Below are 18,549 nucleotides of genomic sequence, written 5' to 3' on the forward strand. Positions count from 1 at the left end.
GCACGAGATCTTTGGGTTGATAGAACTCATTCTTCCCTTCTGCAGATTCCCAGAAGGCACTGCTGGGTGTACGATCCTCTGTTCAGCCAACTAGAAATTGGGGTTCTGAATAGCCTTGGTTTGACAGTTCTCAGTGAGAATGAGGTGAGTGGCTCAGAGAAGGGGAACATGGGGGCAGTGACACTGCTGACCCAGTGGGACCCCAGGCTGTGCCCCATGGATGCACTTACTCTGCAGTCGCTGTCGCTCCCTCCCACTGCTCACTTGCCTTCCCGGAGCCTGTCATATGGGACCCCTCAGTGATACACATCCTCTCCTACATTGTGCCCATCACAAAAAAAGTAAATGGCACAAATGGCATGGACTGAAACCTGTTATATTTGCAAAATCCTAGTGAGAATTCCATGTCCAGGAGCCTCTGGTAATTTCCTAAGTTGCTACTTATGTGGGTGTTAATAAATAAAGGAGTACACAGTCTCGGTGCCTCAAATGAGGGCTTTCTGGTTGGGATTTACCCTGTCCTAGGGGAAGTCCTAGAAGGGACACAACATCTCTCTTTGTGGTGTAGCCCAATCACACCCATAGCCTCTGGCAGTGAGCCATGGGTAGATCCTCCACCCAGAGGTACCATTAGTGAGACCTGGAGGAGGGACATCATCTCACAAGCAGGGTCTGAAGCCAGTGTAGGCACACACCTCAGCAAGCAGCTTTGCATTGCTTGAGGGATTACAGAATAATCACTTGATCCCTCTGTCCAAAACTACCATCTCATTGCTTATTATGAAACCCTGGGGCGCCTGGGTGGCTCAGTCAGTTAAGCATCTGCCTTCAGTTCAGGTCATGATCCCAGGATTCTGGGATGGAGCCCCCATGTCAGGCTCCCTGCTCAGCAGGGAGGCTACTTCCTCCTCTCCCTCTACCTGCTGCTCCCCCCACGTATGTGCTCACTCTTTCTGTCAAATAAATAAATAAAATCTTAAAAAAAAAAAAAAAAAGACTGAAAATCAGGCCCTGCTGAGAGAAGAGAATCCTTCAGTGTTGCCGGGGCCCTGAAGCCCTGCCACTGCGTTCTCATCATTTTTTCCTGAGTGCCTATTCTGTGCTCGCAGGGACTTTGGGAGAGGCCAAGATAGATGCAGTCCCTGTCTCCAGGGAGCCCATGGTCCCTTCAAGGCGTATGGCCTGTAAACAAGCCAGTGGTGAGCAGAGCAGAAGGGGAAAGCACCCCATGCCATTTGAGGGGCTGGAGGAAGGTTTCCTGGGTCAGTGCTGGGATTGCAGGTACCCCCAGGAGTTGGCTGGATGGACCCAGGTGGGGTTGCAGGCAAGCCTGTGCAGAGTGGCCGTGGGGGAGCCACTGTCTGTCTGTGATGGACAGAAGGGAGGAGGGTGTGGAGCGGAGAGGCCCAGGGAAGGCAGGACTAGGCAGCCAAGGGAGGGCCTGCTTCCCTGCGACAGGTCTGGCTGTGGAGCCATGGCCCTGGGGAGGGTGAGCACTTGTGTCCCCCGGAAGACATTTGGTCTGGCAGGCATCTGCAGAAGGGGACACAGGAGGCCTAGAGGCTTGCCAGGCACAGTTCACAAGGGCAGTAATCATTGCCACCCATCCTGCCCTTGCTGTCACGGACCCAAGAAGCCACTCTCCTGATCCAGGGCTTTCTGTGTTCATGGGACACACATCTGTTCAGTAAACGCAGGTTCCTTCTGGACCTCGTGATTTCCAGATGACGTGGGCCTACAAGCCGGGAAATGTCAGCTATGCCCCATTATGACGTGCTGATATAATGCATGTACAATTTCGTGTACGTCTGTGGTGCGTCTGTTGTGACATGCTCACAGTCAGGGTGACCAGCACCTGCCTCCTCACCTTGGTACACTGTTCCTTATTCGGTGGTGAGAGCGCTGGGCTTCTTCAGATCTGCCCTCCCCTCCCTCACCTCCTGGGAAGAGCGAAGCGTTTACACCATGTGTGTGGTGCCCGCAGGAAGGAAAACGGAGTGTGGACGGCGAACCCACCATCTTCTACATGCCCCACTGCGGGACGGCCCTGTACAACAACCTGCTCTGGAGCAACTGGTCGCTGGATGCCCTTTCTCAGATGCTCCTCATCGGGAACAGCTTCCGAGGACTTGAGGAAAGGTGAGCCTGAGAACGTAGAGGCCCTCAGGCCTGCAGGGGAGCCCTTCCTGACAGACCCCGACACAGGAGATGCTTGTCCCCAGGAAAGTAGACAGGGTTAGACCAGGGACATTGACCCCCAGATCAGGCTGCAGAGTGAGTTAAGGAGGTCTTTCTGGCCAAGAACTCCTCCCTTCCCTTAAGATGGACAAGTGTTTTTTAGAAGTGGGGGAAAAGGGGATCCCTGGATGGTGCAGCGGTTTAGTGCCTGCCTTTGGCCCAGGGCGCGGTCCTGGAGACCCGGAATCGAGTCCCATGTCGGGCTCCCTACGTGGAGCCTGATTCTCCCTCTGCCTGTGTCTCTGCCTCTCTCTCTATGTCTATCATGAACAATTTTTTTTTTTTAAATCTTAAAAAAAAAAAAGTGGGGGAAACCTTTTGCACTTTCTGCTGTGCATGCCTAGGTGTCTGCCCATGTGCCTCCCTTCTCCCTTGGCGAAACAGGTGCTTAGGGGGCATTCACATTTTCTAAGCATTATCGAACCTACTCCACATTCCCCCTCTTTAAACCGTTTACTATCTTTAAACCACTTTGCCTTTATGTATTGAGTTGGATAAAACCACTCCCATACCTCCTAATCACGCTGGATTTTTAATTTTTTTAATTTCTAGATTGCTGGGAAGGATTTTGCAGAAAAATTATACCTACATCGCAAAGGTATCTAAATGAAGGGGCTGGGATGGAAAAGTGGGTAAAACCAGACCATTTCTGTTAATGTGAAGAATCTGCCTTTACACAGGTGGGAGGAAGCTCACCAGGGGCTTGTTGAGGGCAGAGTGAAGTTATTGTACTCAGAGAGTTTAGACAGCTCTGTTCCAGAAAGCGAAAACCTGTTTTTCATTCTCAGTATCAGTCCCACATACTCACTGCCCTTGGAGCTTCCAGTTCATCACACAGAAGCACTTACATCAAAATATCTGAGTCCTTATGTTTTTGGTTTTGTTTTTTTTTTTTTTAAAGTACTATAGGGATGACAAACTGCACCCAGAAGTGTGGAGTTTGCTGTGACTGTCAGGGTTATTACATTTGAATTTTTCTGCTCAGATTTTAAAGGGACTGGAGGAGCTTGAGCTGCCTGAGACTTCCCAGTACACCGATGTATTTAATGATACCTCCATCCACTGGTTCCCTGTACAGAAGCTACAACAACTCCCCACAGACACTTGGGCATTTCAGGAAGAACCAGACTATCAGGACTGTGAAGACCTTGAAATCATCAGGAGGAACAAGACGAGGGATCATTGAGCTGCTGACTTGAACCTCCTGTGACGTGTTTGGTGCTGGGCACCTCAGCTCTGCTGAGGCAGAGCTGCTGCCATCAGAAATGACGGGAAAGTGCCATGGAGGACACGCACAGAGCACAGGAAATACTCAGTTTGGTTCCCTCCTCAGGAGGCCGTGCTATGAAAGGGCTTAGTATAAAGACCGATGTGGCTCTAGGGCATTCTCTTGGCAACCTGACAGGGAATATCTCCTGGATGGAGAGTTAACTACTCTTACAGAGGCGGTTTAAAATACCATTTATTTACAACTACATCCCCTCTGCAGTCCAAGTGTCCAGCCTGCTGCAGCCTGCCCTCTCTACTTGGCCATGTCAATCAGGCTTTGCAGGGAGGTGGGCACCCAGGTCTTCTCGCCCTGGACAAACACGACTCCCCGGTCGATGTAGATGACGATGCGGCCAAAGGTGTAAAGCTGCTTCCCTTCATGTCGCTTCCCGATGACCGGCATGAAAACGATGTTGTGCTCCTCGGCCTTGGTCTCAATGAGATCCTTAAAGTTCATGGGCACAGAGCTGGCGGCCACACCAATGCCCCTCTGGGCCATGTTCTCAGCCTCCCGTCGCTCCTGCATGGCCTCATACTGGAAGTCTTTCCTCCTCTCTGTGTGGGTGAGGTAGGCTATGTTCTCCCGTGCTCCGGGCTGCATGTAGGCACCTGGAAGACGGAGGAGGGGAGTGAAGAGAGGGGATCCAACTGCACAGAAATGGAGACTCATTTGTGACTCAGCGAAGGGCTGCTGGGCCTGACACAAAATGCTACGACAGATGGCAAGCACCCTCAAGAAGTTTACTCAACTGCCTGCTATCCTATAAAAATGTTTCTGGCTAATCTGTAGTAATCAGATTACTAACAGGAATCACTGCAAGAAATTTAGCCTTCCGGGGTGGAAACGTTGACAACGTACGGCCTATCTTAGCTCTATGTACAGGGCCAAGACCTGGGAGAATTTAGAATGGATTTAGGGAGCTCAGACAGACGGTGAGGGGCACAGATGGGAACAGCTCTAGGAGGTTGCCTGGGGCCAGGGTGGTTGAGGGAGTTTCTAGAGAGTATGAAGCTGGGGGTGGCCCACGGTGGGGCCTGGATGAGAACAGAGCATAGAAATGTATCTGGCTCATTCAACAGAGTATATAATCTCTGAACTCACTCTCTCCATGTAACAGGCTCAAAGGATTATAGAAATTACAATCCCAGCTGCCATTCTATTTGAACAAGCTCTTGGCCTTGTGGAGCTTCTCTGAAGCAGGGCAGGCCTCTGTGTTGAGATGTGAATACTCAGACCTAGGCAGTGACTTTCCCAGTCAGGGGCTGGGTATTAAGAGGACCGTCACCTGCCTACTTAATGTGCACAGACTGTGGCTCACTTAACTCCACCACCCTAGTTTTTTAAGAAAACCTAAAGTAGGCATTATGACTGTTTCACAAGTAACACAATAGGCCAGGCAAGGTCAGGCAACTGCTAGGTGTCAGGCTGTGTCCCGACTCCATGTGGCAAGCTGTTCCATTATCACACTGAGGTATTCACAGCCGTGCCAGCAAACCTGGAAAGTGGCCCTAGAGGCAGGCTCCCCCACAGTGAATCCAGCTGCAGTCAGACTCGGGTCAGGGCCCCATGCCCCTCCCAGTGCTGGGAGAGCAGGGCAGGGGGTGCTAATTACATAACCAGGTCTGGTGGGCAAGAGTCCGTGTTGGAGCAGACAGCCCACAGGCACCTGAAAACTGCTGCTTCTGTGTCAGTTACATGTTCAGAAATGTGGCACTCAGGGCCAGGACATCCAAAGTGGAATCCCCACTCACCAACATTGGAGGACACTGCCCTGTTCATGATATCAAGTGCTTCGTTAAATTTGTCCTTGACAGATGGGTGTGCCAGCACTTGGTCTGAGAACATGGACTTCCAACCCAGGTACCACTTGGTGATCTCCTCATAATTTGGGCTGTTACTAAGCCAAGAGCAAAGTACCTGCCAAAAAGAAAGAAATCAGAAACTTGCACCCACAATGGTGGCAAATGGGAGCAAAACTTCCAAGGGGCCATTGGTTTTGACCTGGGTCCTTCAAGCTGGTGACACCAGCAGTCTCTAGGAGCTGAACAGTCTGGCACTTAGTAGAGTGTGGGATCTGAAGTCATCTTAACAGCTACGCATCCATGAATGTAAACTCCCTGAACCTCTCAAGGCTATGCCAGCCCCTACCCACAAAGATTTGGTGTCAGAAGCGGAGGGAACGCACATCAAGTGCTTAGCATCTGGCATGTGGCATCTATTCAATAAATGGTGGTTGCTGTGACTACTGCTTATTTTTGTTCTGTGTGATAGCACTGTCACCTGATAGCTGTCCAAGGATCAAGCTCCTACAGGCAGACCTTGGCAGAAAAGCAAGCGAATCCTCCCTGCCTCCATCCCACCAACCCCCTCCAAAAACACAGCAGGGTATACCTGAAGCCACTTGGGGAAGAAGTGTTTCTCAAGCAGCCCCACAAGGCTGGACACGGAGATCATTCCTTCCCAGTCGATGACCCAGTAAAAAGCATCCATGTGCTGCTGGTGGGGATTAATGACTAACTCCCCAAGACACATCCCTGCAAAAGAAGCCTGGTTTCTAAAGCAAAGGCACAGAAGCACATAGCAAAATCCTCATCAGATGACGCAGGACTAAACCTTATATCTGTTAATTTTAAACTCTTGACATGGCAATTCTTAAAAACCACTTTCTATAATCCAGAAATAACTAATACATATTTAAAAACAAATAGCACAGAAATTTCAGAACATTAATGCCTAGCATGTTACCAGAAACCCAAACCAGACCAGGAACCAAGAAGCTGGCGGAGTCTGAGGCTGTTGATGCCATAGGGACCCTGGGTATGTTTATATTCCACCTCTAAGCAATATGGCACTTCTTGGATTGAGAAATATCCTGTGTTCAGATTTTTCATGGAGCCCCAGGGCCATGTTTTAAGAAACATGGATCCTCACCGATGGCCACAGAAACCAGGGCAATACCCTCTTCTCTATTCCCTTACCTAGTTTGGGCACTATGTTCTTGACCATGAATGCTTCCCAGGAGCCAGGGGTGAAGACATCTTTCCAAGGCTGGAGGATGAGCTTGGCAGAGGAGTCGCTGGGGTGCCACTTCTGCAGGGCACTGGAAAGCTTGCTGCGGATGGGGGAATAGAGTGGTTCCAGGCGTGCTTGCATAAGGGGCAGCCACGGGTGGACCCAGGAGTGGATGGGCACGGTGTCTGTCAGTGGGTTCCAGTTTTCCACCTGCAGGAGGCGTGGGACAAACCAGTTCCAGATGCACTGTGCAGTCGACAGCATGGATGCCTAGCACTCTCCTGGCCAAGGCCCACGGGCCTCTGCACAACCAAACTAGTATCCCCACAGCAGCTGCATGGAATCTCCGAAACGAAGAAACCAAGAAAATAACTTCCCCATTTAAGTAGGGAAACTGGGGGAAATGCCAACAAAAGGGCTGGAATTACCCACAGGACGGTAACCATGTCAGCCGATTCTCATTCCACGCCTTCTGACAGCACTGGGGGAGCAGAGAAATGCCCGTTACTGCTGCCAGCTGTTCCCATGACCTGGGGGCCCTACCTCTTTCTGCAGTTTAGGGAAGATGAGCTGGTCCAGAATGTTATCTAAGATCCACACAGGAATAATGTGCACCCAACTATCCAAAAAGTCCACCATCGGGTCACAGTTCCTTGGCTGCCACTGGGTGACGATATTTCGAACAAAAGGCATCCAGACTTCCCATATCAGCCTGTGGGAGAAAGGCAGAGGGCAGGCTAACTGCACAGACAGGTTTCAAAGCAGACAGTACACTGCCACCCACTCTCCAGAACGAGAAAGAAAAAGGCACGGAAATGCAAGCACAGCAAACCACCAGGCCAGTCCCCAGTGCCCAGAGCTGCACCTAACTCGTCCCTGCTTGCCCAGCCACCTGCTTGACCTCAGGGCGTGGGTCTCACTGCCTGGCAGGGTTGCTGTGGGCTCCCGTCCCCAGGGATGCCTTGCTTTCCTTTGGGAGCTCTCTGCACAGCTTGACAGCTCACCTCGTGGGTCACCTCCTTTCATAGACCTCTGCTTCATACTACTCCCACCACCCAAACAGGTGTGCATCCCCTCTCTCCTCCATCCCTGGCCTCGTCCGTCCGCTTCCTTACCCTCCACCTGCCTCTTCCACTCTCTGAAGCCCGACACTGTCAGCCTTACTCCCAGGGCAAGCCTGGCATGTGCACAACACTGGCCGACACATGACAGGCGCAGGGTGGGAAGGCCAGTCCCTGCCTTCCCCGGCATCTCTCTCCTGAGCCCCAGGCTGAGTACCTGTGAAAGGCGTCTGCCGAGAGGTCCTGCCCGCCGTGGGATAAGAGCTGGTCGTTCTCTAGGAGGGTCTTCCACCTGGAGATGACCTGGGTGCCGTAAGCGCAGTCCTGGGGAGAGACCTGGCCGTGATGCGGCACCGTGGGCCAGCACCCACCACCCTGTCACACCTGCAGGGCAGGAGCACAGCGGCTCCTCTCACTAGCCACTCACCTTCAGCGGGTCCCACTCCTTGAAGTACTCCTTCATGAGTGGGTAGACAATGGCCACAGCCAGGTCCACGCGGTCAGACATCCTGTACTCCTCGTAGTACTTGTCTTGCAGGGTCTCAAAGATGCGGGCACACTCATCCAGGGTGAGGGGGTTGCTGCAGGAGGGCTGCAGGCGCCGCTCACATTCCTCCACCATCTCCAGGACCTTGCTAAGGTTGGCAATGACCCGCTCCTCATGCTCCAGGACCTCTGACATCTTCTCCAGCTCGTGCGACAGGTTGACCACCATGTCCCGTTCATACTGCAGCTGCCGGTCACTCTGGATGATCTCCTGCTCTGTGAGGTCAATGAGCAGCTGCAGGTTGTGCTCCAGCTCAGGCAGGGCGAAGCCCGGCGCCTTGGCCTCTTTGCCAGGCTGCGGTGGCTGCTGGGACGGCAGTGGCAGCCCATCATCAGGGACATTGTGCTTGTGGCTGATCTGGCTGTAGCTGTAGTAGACCTTCTGCTCCCGGCCAGTCATGTCGATGACCTGGGAGAAAGTGGCGGGGGAGCCCGAGTCAGTGTGTGCCATCGCTGCCCCGTGACAGCACGCCTTGGACCGAAGGAGGACAGAGTGCCGGCGCACACAAGTGACGCTGTGTCAGAGCCAGGGGGTGGGGGGTTACTGCAGGGGGGCCCCACTGCACTGACAGGAGGGTGGACAGTCAGCAGTTCCAGACTGCTCCCTGGAGATAGAGATGGACAAAGCTTTCTAGGAAAACCCGTGAAACTGGAGTACAGACTACTAAACTGAGGAGAAAATCATTCTGTGGCAGAGTAGAGGCTGCACTGGTGGAAGCCAGTAATAAAGCAGTGTATGTCTTCAAACCATCACATTTTGGTATTAAAAAAGGCATATTTGGGATCCCTGGGTGGCGCAGCGGTTGGGCGCCTGCCTTTGGCCCAGGGCGCGATCCTAGAGACCCGGGATCGAATCCCACGTCGGGCTCCCAGTGCATGGAGCCTGCTTCTCCCTCTGCCTGTGTCTCTGCCTCTCTCTCTTTCTCTCTCTGTGACTATCATAAATAAATAAAAATTAAAAAAAAAAGAAATAAATAAATAAATAAAAATAAAAAAATAAAAAAGGCATATTTAGGCAAAGGAGATCTAGAAGGACGTGCATTTAGGTGTCAAAGCTGGTAACCTATGGAAAGGGACGAAAAGCATATTTTTGCCTCTGTTTCCTGACTCCCCAAACAGGACCACACACTGCTCTATAATAATGAACAGTTGTTTTTCCATTTAGAAATGAAATGAACCATGAGAAAACAGTTATTAGACCTAGGAAAGGAGCATTTCTAGAAGGCGGAGGAAAATGGAATATAAAGTATACTGAATATGCTGAGACACAACTCTCTATCAGCCCTGGAAGTGTCACCCAAGAAACACGTACGTTAGAATCAGCTAGAGAAAAATCAACACAGACTTCCCAGGCCCTGTCTGGATCAATGGATTCCCAACCTCTGGCTATGGCCTGCACAGCTGGATGTCTAACCCCTCCTCCCTGCTGGGCACGGGATGCACAACATCCTGACTGCTGAAAACCCTGCAGTGACACACACAGTCTGTCCTGTGCCAAACTCCAACAGACAACTGTCACCCTTGTCCTCTGGCTACTCAGGGGGAGTAATGGAAAACTGAGGACTAAATGCACCTAACAGTGGTGGAAAAATTAATCAATTTTTAAAACTGAAAACACGGGCAGCCCTGGTGGCTCGGCAGTTTAGCACCGCCTTCAGCCCAGGATGTGATCCTGGAGACCCGGGATCAAGTCCCACGTCGGGCTCCCTGCACGGAGCCTGCTTCTCCCTCTGCCTGTGTCTCTGCCTCTTTCTCTGTGTCTCTCATGAATAAATAAATACTTTAAAAAAAATTTATTTGAAAAAAATAAAAATAAAAATGAATAAAACTGAAAACACTCCATGGTGGTATGCCCCAAATGAATAAAAGTGAAAACACTCCCCTGCACTCCTAGTCACCGAGTGAGTGCACCCTTTCCAGGACTCAAGAGCCTTAAAAAGCCTATTTTTAACCTGGTGATTCTACTTCCAAGAATCTATCCTTAGAAAATATCTGACACAAAGACAAAGCTTCATGTACAAACTACTAGAAACAAACCAAACCAGAAACAGTTGAGGTCTAGCAACACAAGTAGGACCAAATAACCTGATACTTCATTCTCTAGAATTACACACTCACTAAAAGCCATGTTCATACTGAGGTTTTAATCACAGAAATGTTATAAAGTTCACTGCCTGCGCTTCAGGAAGGGGCCACTATCTCGTGTACCACCGGGGTGCCATGGAGAGTGCCCAGCCCTAGGAATGCGAGAGCTCTCCCTGGACATGTGACTGCAGTGAACAGGGGGATGCTACTGCCCAGTGAGAAAAGAGCCTAGACGGAAGACCCAACAGAATGTTCAGTAACTGACCTGACTTGCGTGTGGCATTACATGTTTCTCAGGGCCCGTCCCGGATCAGGACCATACCTTGACCTGAGAAAGCTCCTTCTGGGGGGCAGCAAGCTTCTTGCTGATCCTGCCCTTGGCCTTCAATTCTTCCACTGTCTTGTAAGAGTATTTGGGCTTCTTCTTGCTTCCACTGGGGTCTTTCCTCCACTGGCTCAGCTCCTTCTGAAACTCCTAAAGCAGAAGGAGGTAATTGGTCAAACAAGAAAGTCCACTTTTTACAGCAGGTGGGGCCACGGAGACCATGCACATTCACGAGGTGTGGTCTTAGATTCACACGAGGTTCTGTGAGAGCAGTGTGCCTGCGTGATGCTAAAACCGTCTCTAGAGACTCTCTGACACCTAGCCCCTCTTAGACATGAGGAGGTTGGGGAAGAAGGTGCTCCAGACTGGAAGGACACACTTACTGAGTAGCTACTATGGGCTAGCACAATGCTAGTTTTAAATTCACCTCATGGGGCAGCCCGGGTGGCTCAGTGGTTTAGGGCCACCTTTCGCCCAGGGCCTGATCCTGGAGACCTGGGATCGAGTCCCACGTTGGGCTCCCTGCATGGAGCCTGCTTCTCCCTCTGCCTGTGTCTCTGCCTCTCATGAATAAATAAATAATAAATTCACCTCATGTAAAACTTAGAAAATGATAAAAGATTTTAAGTACACAAAACCTTGGTACTACTTTAAAATGAAGGCAGATAAGCAGACCCAAGTCTTAAGGCAAAGATACCTTTTGTAATCAGGGTTTGTAAAATGTTTCCGTAGGAAGATCTATAGTAGAGAAGGAAACTCAGGCTGAGAGTGGTAGGCTATGGCCCACAGAAGTGGGTTGTGCACTTGTCCTTCTGCTTTCCTCACACTGGTTTAAGACTTGGTTTCCTTTTTTTTCCCCCCTCTAAAAAAAATCTGGACTTCTACTTCAGGAAAATCCAAAGATCTAGCACCACTAAGCCCACATTTATAGCAACAATCACCTGGAGCTGAAGAGAAACCACCTGTTGGCCTCAGGCCCCACCACTCCTCGCTGCCTCCCACCTGGCTCACCTACTCACTTCTGTGTGCCTGGTACCTGCGGTCCCAGAGCTGGACTCACAGCAGTCACCCCCACACTATCAGAGTTCTGCTGCCATCAGCAAAAGGACAGTCTTGGTGACAAGAACAGTGACAATATGTGTCTCTGCAGCCTCCTGCTTTCCCTCATAAATGCAAACGAGAAAAAAGTATGGTGGTCAGGAGGGCGCGGCCCCTTCTGCCACTGAGCAGAGCAACACTCAGCTCACTGTTGGCTCCTGCCACACAGAGATGGAAGCCGTCCCGCCACAGAATCCTCTACAGCTTCTCTGGGCTCGAAGCTTCATACTTAGCATCCTCTGGCCTCAAGACTGCCCCATGCCTCCTGCCTTCTGCCACAAATCCCCCGATGGTTCCCGGCCCGAGGGGCCTTCCCTGGCCATTCTATTGATTTATGTACCTCACTACCACTGCCCCCTTACTTCCTTCGCTGGCACGTCTCAGCGCTCCCTGCGCTCACTACCACCCTGCAGCTGCTTGTCAACTGCCTGGCTTGGGGCCCGGGCTCCCAACCCTTCCTCACAGGGCAGCCCCGCTCCAGCATAGTGGCTGACACAGAGGTGTACAATGAACACCTGAAGGCTGGCAGACGGACAAACAGATACACGAACTAAGCAGCCACGGTCTGAAGTGGCTCAGGCCCCAGCCACCCTGACTCCTGATTCCCAGTTACCTCTTCTGCTTCTTCTTCTGAGTCGACCACGGGGAAGTCTTGTAGGGACTGAGTGGTGCGTTCTGAGCCATAAGCTCCCACGGCACCTTTCCCCTTTCTCTGCTTCGCTTCGATCGGGTTAATGATACCTGATAAAGTTCAGCAGAAGAGAAAACAACTTCAGGTCACAGCGATTCCTGCATTTGGACAAGCCACACAGTGGAACTGCCCTTCCTTAGTCCTGACACAGAGTGACAACCCAGGAAGGCAAGCTCTCCTCTGCCCCTGCAACACTTCAGCTTCCATGTGATGTGAAAGTTCTGAGCATTTATGGGCCACACGACAGGTTGCTGACATTAGGTTATTTATAGTCTAAGTACAGGTTTTCATTTACACTTGGATTCTTCTTGGAGTCCCACATTGGGCTCCCTGCATGGAGCCTGCTTCTCCCTCTGCCTGTGTGTCTCTGCCTCTCCTTCGCCCTGTGTCTCTCATGAATAAATAAAATCTTTAAAAAAACAAAAAACAAAAAAAGACAAGTGATTTACAGACTCTCACAGAATAAAGGGAGGTAAAGTGGCAATTCAGTATGAGACCTCGTATCACTTGGTAGCTCCTGTCTCCCAGACTTCACTTGCTTCGTAGTGAGTATAAACCTTGGAAATAACTTTTGTTCCAAGAGTTTAGAGACAAGACATTAGCATTTCAACAAAGACTGCCTACCCACCCCTACAGCTAGTACTTTGGCAATCTTGAATTAGGACGGTCCACTCGTGCTCATTCCAGGTCACCACCTCCAGACTCCACAGAGGTTCTTGGACTTTCCCTACAACTGATATGTTCAACACATACCCCAGGTGTAACCTGAGCAAATACTCAGGGAGTGGAATCTGGATTATTGACACTACTACTGTTTACATCCACTTGGTGACTGCTCACAGGAAACAGATCAAGGAGAGAGAAAGCAAGGTCCTGCAGGAAGAACCCAAGTGCATGGTCTGTGTAGCTTTGGTATCAAGGAAACAGGGATTTGTGAGTAGAGCTGTGTGGACAGTGCCTGGGACAGGAGGCTGGGCCGCTGAGCACCAACAGAGGCCCCAGTGCGGGATCTGCTCAGCCAGGTTTACAGTCTCTACTGCTGAACAGGCTACACACAGCATTTCATTGTTACTCCTGAAGGACAAATAACTGTGAGCAGGGAAGGTTAGACTCCTCTGCCTCCAGGGCCCAGGAAAACTGCCGTAAAGTGAAGCGTGCCAGGACAAAAGCCAACAGGGAATGCTGGAAGCTGCTTTCCAGAGGCCGTGAGCACCGTCCTCGGCAGCTAAAACCAACTGCTGCCAGGCAAATCAAAAACTTTATGTAAAATTATTTAAAATACTGGCAACAAGTTCATTTCTTTCTTTCCTTTTTTTTTTTTTTTTTTTTTTTTTAAGATATTATTTACTCATGAGAGACAGAGAAAGAGGCAGAGACAAAGGCAGAGGGAGAAGCAGGCTCCATGCAGGAAGCCGGACGTGGGACTCGATCCCGGGACTCCAGGATCACGCCCTGGGCCAAAGGCAGGCGCTAAACCACTGAGCCACCCAAGGGATCCCCAACAAGCTCATTTCTTAAGAAACACTGGACAGGCCAAAGAAAGCAGCCTGTTTGTTTGTAGCCTGTTTGAGCCTTTTCCTAAAAAAGCCTAAGCCTTTTTTTTCTGCAGAGGAAGTGTTTTGAGTGTGACAAAGCAGGTAGCTGAGAACAACCGTCTGGTGCTGGCAAACCAGGCTGCAGAGTTCACATCCTCCAAAAAAGAGAAAAAGCAAACCACTCCCCAGACCGTTCCTCCTTCCTCTGCCTTGCCAACCTCCTGCTCGGCTGCAGGGTGCTGGTGCCCTACCTTGTGCGTTCTTCCCCAGGCCCCTTCCAGGGACGTAGCCCATCTTCTGAAGAAGCTTCTGTCCAATGCCTTTTGTGTGTCTTTCCCAGCTGCCAAAATCCATGAAAGACTTGGTTCCTCCTGCAAAGCCTTTCTGGCTGGGTTTAAAATTGCCACCCTGAGCAGAAAAAAACCCAAAGCTTAGTTGATGGAAAAAGAAAAACCTAAGAAAGCAAACTTGGATGATGGGAAAAAGACCTGGCAGAGCATCATGAAAAGGGTCATACGAACCAAAAGCAGAGCTGCACGACGTGTCAGCAAAGAGGTTGCATGGCCCCCCCGAAGGGACCCACTACCACGAGGAGAAACCCACATAACCAGCTTCTACCAAGCGCCCCCCTCTTCCTGTAGGAGATGCCTGAACTGCCACGACCTCCCACAGACATTTCAAAGGTCACAAGCCTGAGCCAAAGATGCTACCGTCTTTAACTTCTTGGGTCCGAAGTCCTTAGGAAAGTCATCCTGTTTAACAGGCTTCTCTTCATCTTCCGAATCTTCCAGCTCAGCCTCCTCTGCTGCCCCTTTCTTGAGACCGGCGCTGATGAAGTTGACTGGTGCAGAGTAGTCGCGGGCCCTGTGGGCAAACACACAGCCCCCAGGGGGCCTTAAGGAAGCCTTCTGCAGCGATCCCTTGTGGACACTCTGCCGGCTTGAGATCCCCCGAGAGGGGAACTCCAGGGATCCATTTTACAAGAGTAACCTATTCACTTAGACCAAAAGCGCCTCAGATCTGACTTCCTGTGATCACGGTAACATTGTTACCTGTCAGTGCAAGGTTGATTAAAACAGCAATATATGATCTTACACACTGTATTGATTTTGTCTCAACAAAAGTGAAAGGACACCATGCAAACTATGATGTGATAACGCAACTCTTTTACATGTTTTAAAATTAACTTTAAAATCATTTGTTTTGGACCCCGTGTTTCAAGTACAGAAATCAAGCAAGAAAGAACTTCGGATAGATAAACATCATCAAACACAATAAAAGAAACTGTATGAATGCAAAGTATATTAACAATTTTATTGGTCAAACTCTTAGAAAAGTTTCACCTTCATTACCTTTATTTGCGTATGAAAACTAAAGTAAAATACCTAAGAAATTAACTCTGAGATAGAGAGTATCAATGTTGACAACTGTCACAAGAACAGTCCTTACAATGTCCTATTTCCTGGTTACCTTTATAAAATGACCAACTTGTCACTAACCATCCCCATGGCAGTAGCATTTTTTCCTAAACAATGCAATGTAACTTAGGCCGTAGAGACCCAGACTCAGGAGTCAGGCCCAGTTTCTTACAGCCTGGTTATGTGCTTTTGGCCTCAGTTTTTTAATCTGAAAAAAGGAATGATAATGATGCTACTTTTCTCACAAGGTGAAGGATACCAAGCACGTAGAGTGCAGAACAAGGTACTATCTTATGGTTATAGAGAATGTTAATTCCTGACCTCTGATCTATTTATCACCCACTTTTAGGTTTCCTTGCCAGATGAGGACTTGATCTGACCTCCATACTTTCTCCCCAGCCTCCTTTGTGAAAAACGCACAGTGTCAATGGGCTAGAGCCTACAAACCACAGACGAAACACAGAGACAAAGCCAAACTCGCTACACGCTCTGGTCAAGTGAGCTGTGGCCACTGCACACATGACCTCTCACACTGGGGAGGACGACTACTGGCCTGAATCCTCCTCTCCTGCCTCATGGAGTTTCCTCTTCCCCTGCAGCTCCCTGTCAACTCTGCACACTGACAGGTCTTCTCCAAAGGTAAGTGCAGCCCACATCATCCGCTCTACCACAGACCTCTTCTCAAACTATGCCCCCTCTCCCTCCCTCACCGCAGCCTGCAAAGCTTTCTGTACCCCTGTGGACACCCACCGCCTCCCCTCAGGAGCCTCTGCATACCCGTGCCTCTCCTACCACCCTCATTACCTTCTGCTGTAATAGAAACTCAAAAGTCACTTCTCTAGAGAAATCTTCCCTCACCTCCCAGAATAGGCCAAACTCTCTCTCTCTCAGGTCCTAAATCAGTTATAAACTTCCATCGTATGAGCTGTCAATTAATGTGTCTCCATGCTCTAGCGTCTGGGCTCCCAGAAGGAAAGGAATGGGGCTGCAGTATACGACATGGTACATATAACTGCTCGTTAAACATGAAGTGATGGTTAAATCAGCAAAAGAGCAGCACTCCGGCCAAAGAGGAAGCTGGGCCTCCCTAGCTTATATCGTAGCTACAGGACTTGGTAAGGCCAGGAGAAAGGTATATTTAGTGGGCTATCTTCCCACCACCCCCCATCTTCCCTAAAGCGAGGAGGAAGCAGTCTCATGCTGGCCAGTACCGTTTGCCTCCAAAGCTGGGCCTCTCTTCATCTGAATCTCTCTCTGCCCACACTCCATAGGTGGCCTCTTCCTTGGTCTGCCAGTGGCGCTGCCGGTTGGGGTTAAATTCATTCTGGAGATCCCAGTCGGTGATCTCAAAGTTCTCCCGCTCATCGTCATCATCATCCATGTGGCCTTCCCCATCCCGGTACAAGTGGGACAGTGACATGACAGGTCACTAAAGAAAGGAATAAAAAAGGCACGTGGTTTGTGGTAAGTCCTGAGGGGAGAGCAGCAGTAGGCTTCCGTCCCTGCTCCTCACTCCCTTCAAACTTCCTCACACTCAAAGTCCCAATGATTAAAAATCATTGTTAACAGTTCAATAAGGCAGACATTAAAAACATATTTCAGAAAACAAACACTATTTAAACAGGTGGGACAAAAGACTGGTCCCAACAATATGCGATTCCCTGTCCTGGTCAAGGTCATAAAACTTTACACACACTCACACCTAAATAACCCACAAAAAAATAACTCGGTATGTTATTCTACTTATTACTGCCTCAGAAACGGGGTGGGCATCTTCCTGGAACCCCCCCCCCTTTTTTTTTAATACCATGATGACACTTTGTTTTCTTTCATACTGAACTGGCATGATATAGTTTAGAATAGAGAGCTGGTCTGCAGTATCTTCCAGAACCGCAGAGATCCTCAGCACATCTAGAATGGAGAGTGGCTCTACGATGTCTGGGAGGACTTCTTTTTCCGGTTCTTCAGCTGTTTCTTTTTCTTCTTCTACAGCACTGGGTGGCTCGCCTGTCACGGACACTGTCACCTCAGAATGCCAGATGTTTGCTGGAAGATTTGAGGCTTCTAACTGGCCTTCTCCCATTCTTCTTAAATTAGTTGTAACTTCAATGGTACTTTTACAATCTCACAAAAAAATGTAGTTACTCTGGAGTCAAAACGAAGGATCAACAACAACTAAATATGAGGAAAGAGTTACTATATCTGGACCCTTGGCGGTTCACCACCGGGAGTGATGGTTTTTAGAACACGCTTCCTGAAGTATATTACTTGGTGAGACCCTAAGACTTAAAAGTTTTCCTCCCAAAACATGAACTTCTTCTGAAGGCATAAACCCTACCTTAACAGAGATTTCAGCTCCTGGTAGCTGAGTGATGAGATTCAGCTGACTCTACCCCCACCCTCTGGGAATGCCTGTGAGCCAGATTAAACGAGGTGGTGCCTAAAAGACGCTTAGCTCAGGGGTGCTTGGGTGGGCCAGCTGGATAAGCATCTGCCTTAAGCTCAGGTCAAGACCTCGGGGTCCTTGCTCGGCGGGGACTCTGCTTCTTCCGCTCCAGCTCGGCCCCTCCCCACCCCGCTTCACGTTCTCTCTCAAATAAGTATTTCTTAAAAAATTTAAAATACTAAGCTCAGAGTAAAAACGCTCCGGGAGCAAGGGCTGTTACGGTAGCCCCAGATCAGGTTCCTCACCGCCACTATCAGTAGGTTGGGGAGGGGACCTCGGGGAGGACTGCTGAAACCCCAGCTCCGGCGGGTCGGCGGCGGCGTCGCGGCGTCACCACAGCCGCGGGCGGCAAGCAGCCTTCGCGGGGGCCGGCGCGTCCGGGCGCTAGTCCCCAGGCTCCCCGGCTCACTGCACCCCCGCCACGCTGGCGGGGCGCACAGAAGGGAAGCGCCCCCGAGCACTCGGGGCTCCGCAGCGCCTCGGCCTCCCCGGGCCCCCGAAGAGCCCGCGCGGGGCGGACGAGCCAGGGGCAGCACCGGGCCTCGGTTCCGCGCCGACGGCGCTCGAAAGCAGGCTTGGAGCAGGCTGCGCGGAGGGGCTGCGTCCCCCGCACTCACGCCCGCCGGCGGGGACGCCCCACCGCTGCCCGCACCCCCGCCCCGCTCACCTCCGCAGGTCCCGGGTCCAAGCGCAGCTACCGGCCGGAGGCCAGGAGCCCGGATGTGCCCGCGGCGGCGCGCCGGAAATGACGTACAAGGGGGCGGGGGCGGGCGCGGGGCGCTCTTCGTCACGGCCGCGACGGGCGAGCGCGTCCCGGGCTCCAA

General features: G+C 50.8%; 2 protein-coding genes across 2 annotated transcripts in view; one reads left to right on the forward strand and one right to left on the reverse strand.

Moving 5' to 3' along the window:
• The window catches only part of SRRD (SRR1 domain containing), a 19,518-nt gene extending 14,907 nt beyond the window's left edge, over positions 1-4,611 (forward strand). Inside the window, exons 4-7 of the mRNA XM_038575510.1 lie at positions 46-144; positions 1,985-2,139; positions 2,791-2,836; positions 3,224-4,611. Of these exons, the coding sequence (XP_038431438.1) occupies positions 46-144; positions 1,985-2,139; positions 2,791-2,836; positions 3,224-3,424 (501 nt within the window). The 3' untranslated portion in view covers positions 3,425-4,611. The remainder of the gene's footprint in view (positions 1-45; positions 145-1,984; positions 2,140-2,790; positions 2,837-3,223) is intronic.
• TFIP11 (tuftelin interacting protein 11) lies at positions 3,688-18,445 on the reverse strand. The gene is given in 13 exon segments (NM_001080108.1): positions 3,688-4,116; positions 5,260-5,425; positions 5,900-6,042; positions 6,487-6,730; positions 7,064-7,232; positions 7,799-7,905; positions 8,009-8,536; positions 10,535-10,687; positions 12,249-12,376; positions 14,113-14,269; positions 14,572-14,725; positions 16,491-16,708; positions 18,393-18,445. Coding segments are annotated over 12 exon segments (2,514 nt in total). The 5' UTR covers positions 16,700-16,708; positions 18,393-18,445; the 3' UTR covers positions 3,688-3,760.
• Between the last annotated feature and the right edge of the window lie 104 nt (positions 18,446-18,549).

This window comes from Canis lupus, chromosome 26, assembly GCF_011100685.1.
Source record: "Canis lupus familiaris isolate Mischka breed German Shepherd chromosome 26, alternate assembly UU_Cfam_GSD_1.0, whole genome shotgun sequence".
In the NCBI taxonomy this organism is placed as follows: Eukaryota; Metazoa; Chordata; class Mammalia; order Carnivora; family Canidae; genus Canis; species Canis lupus.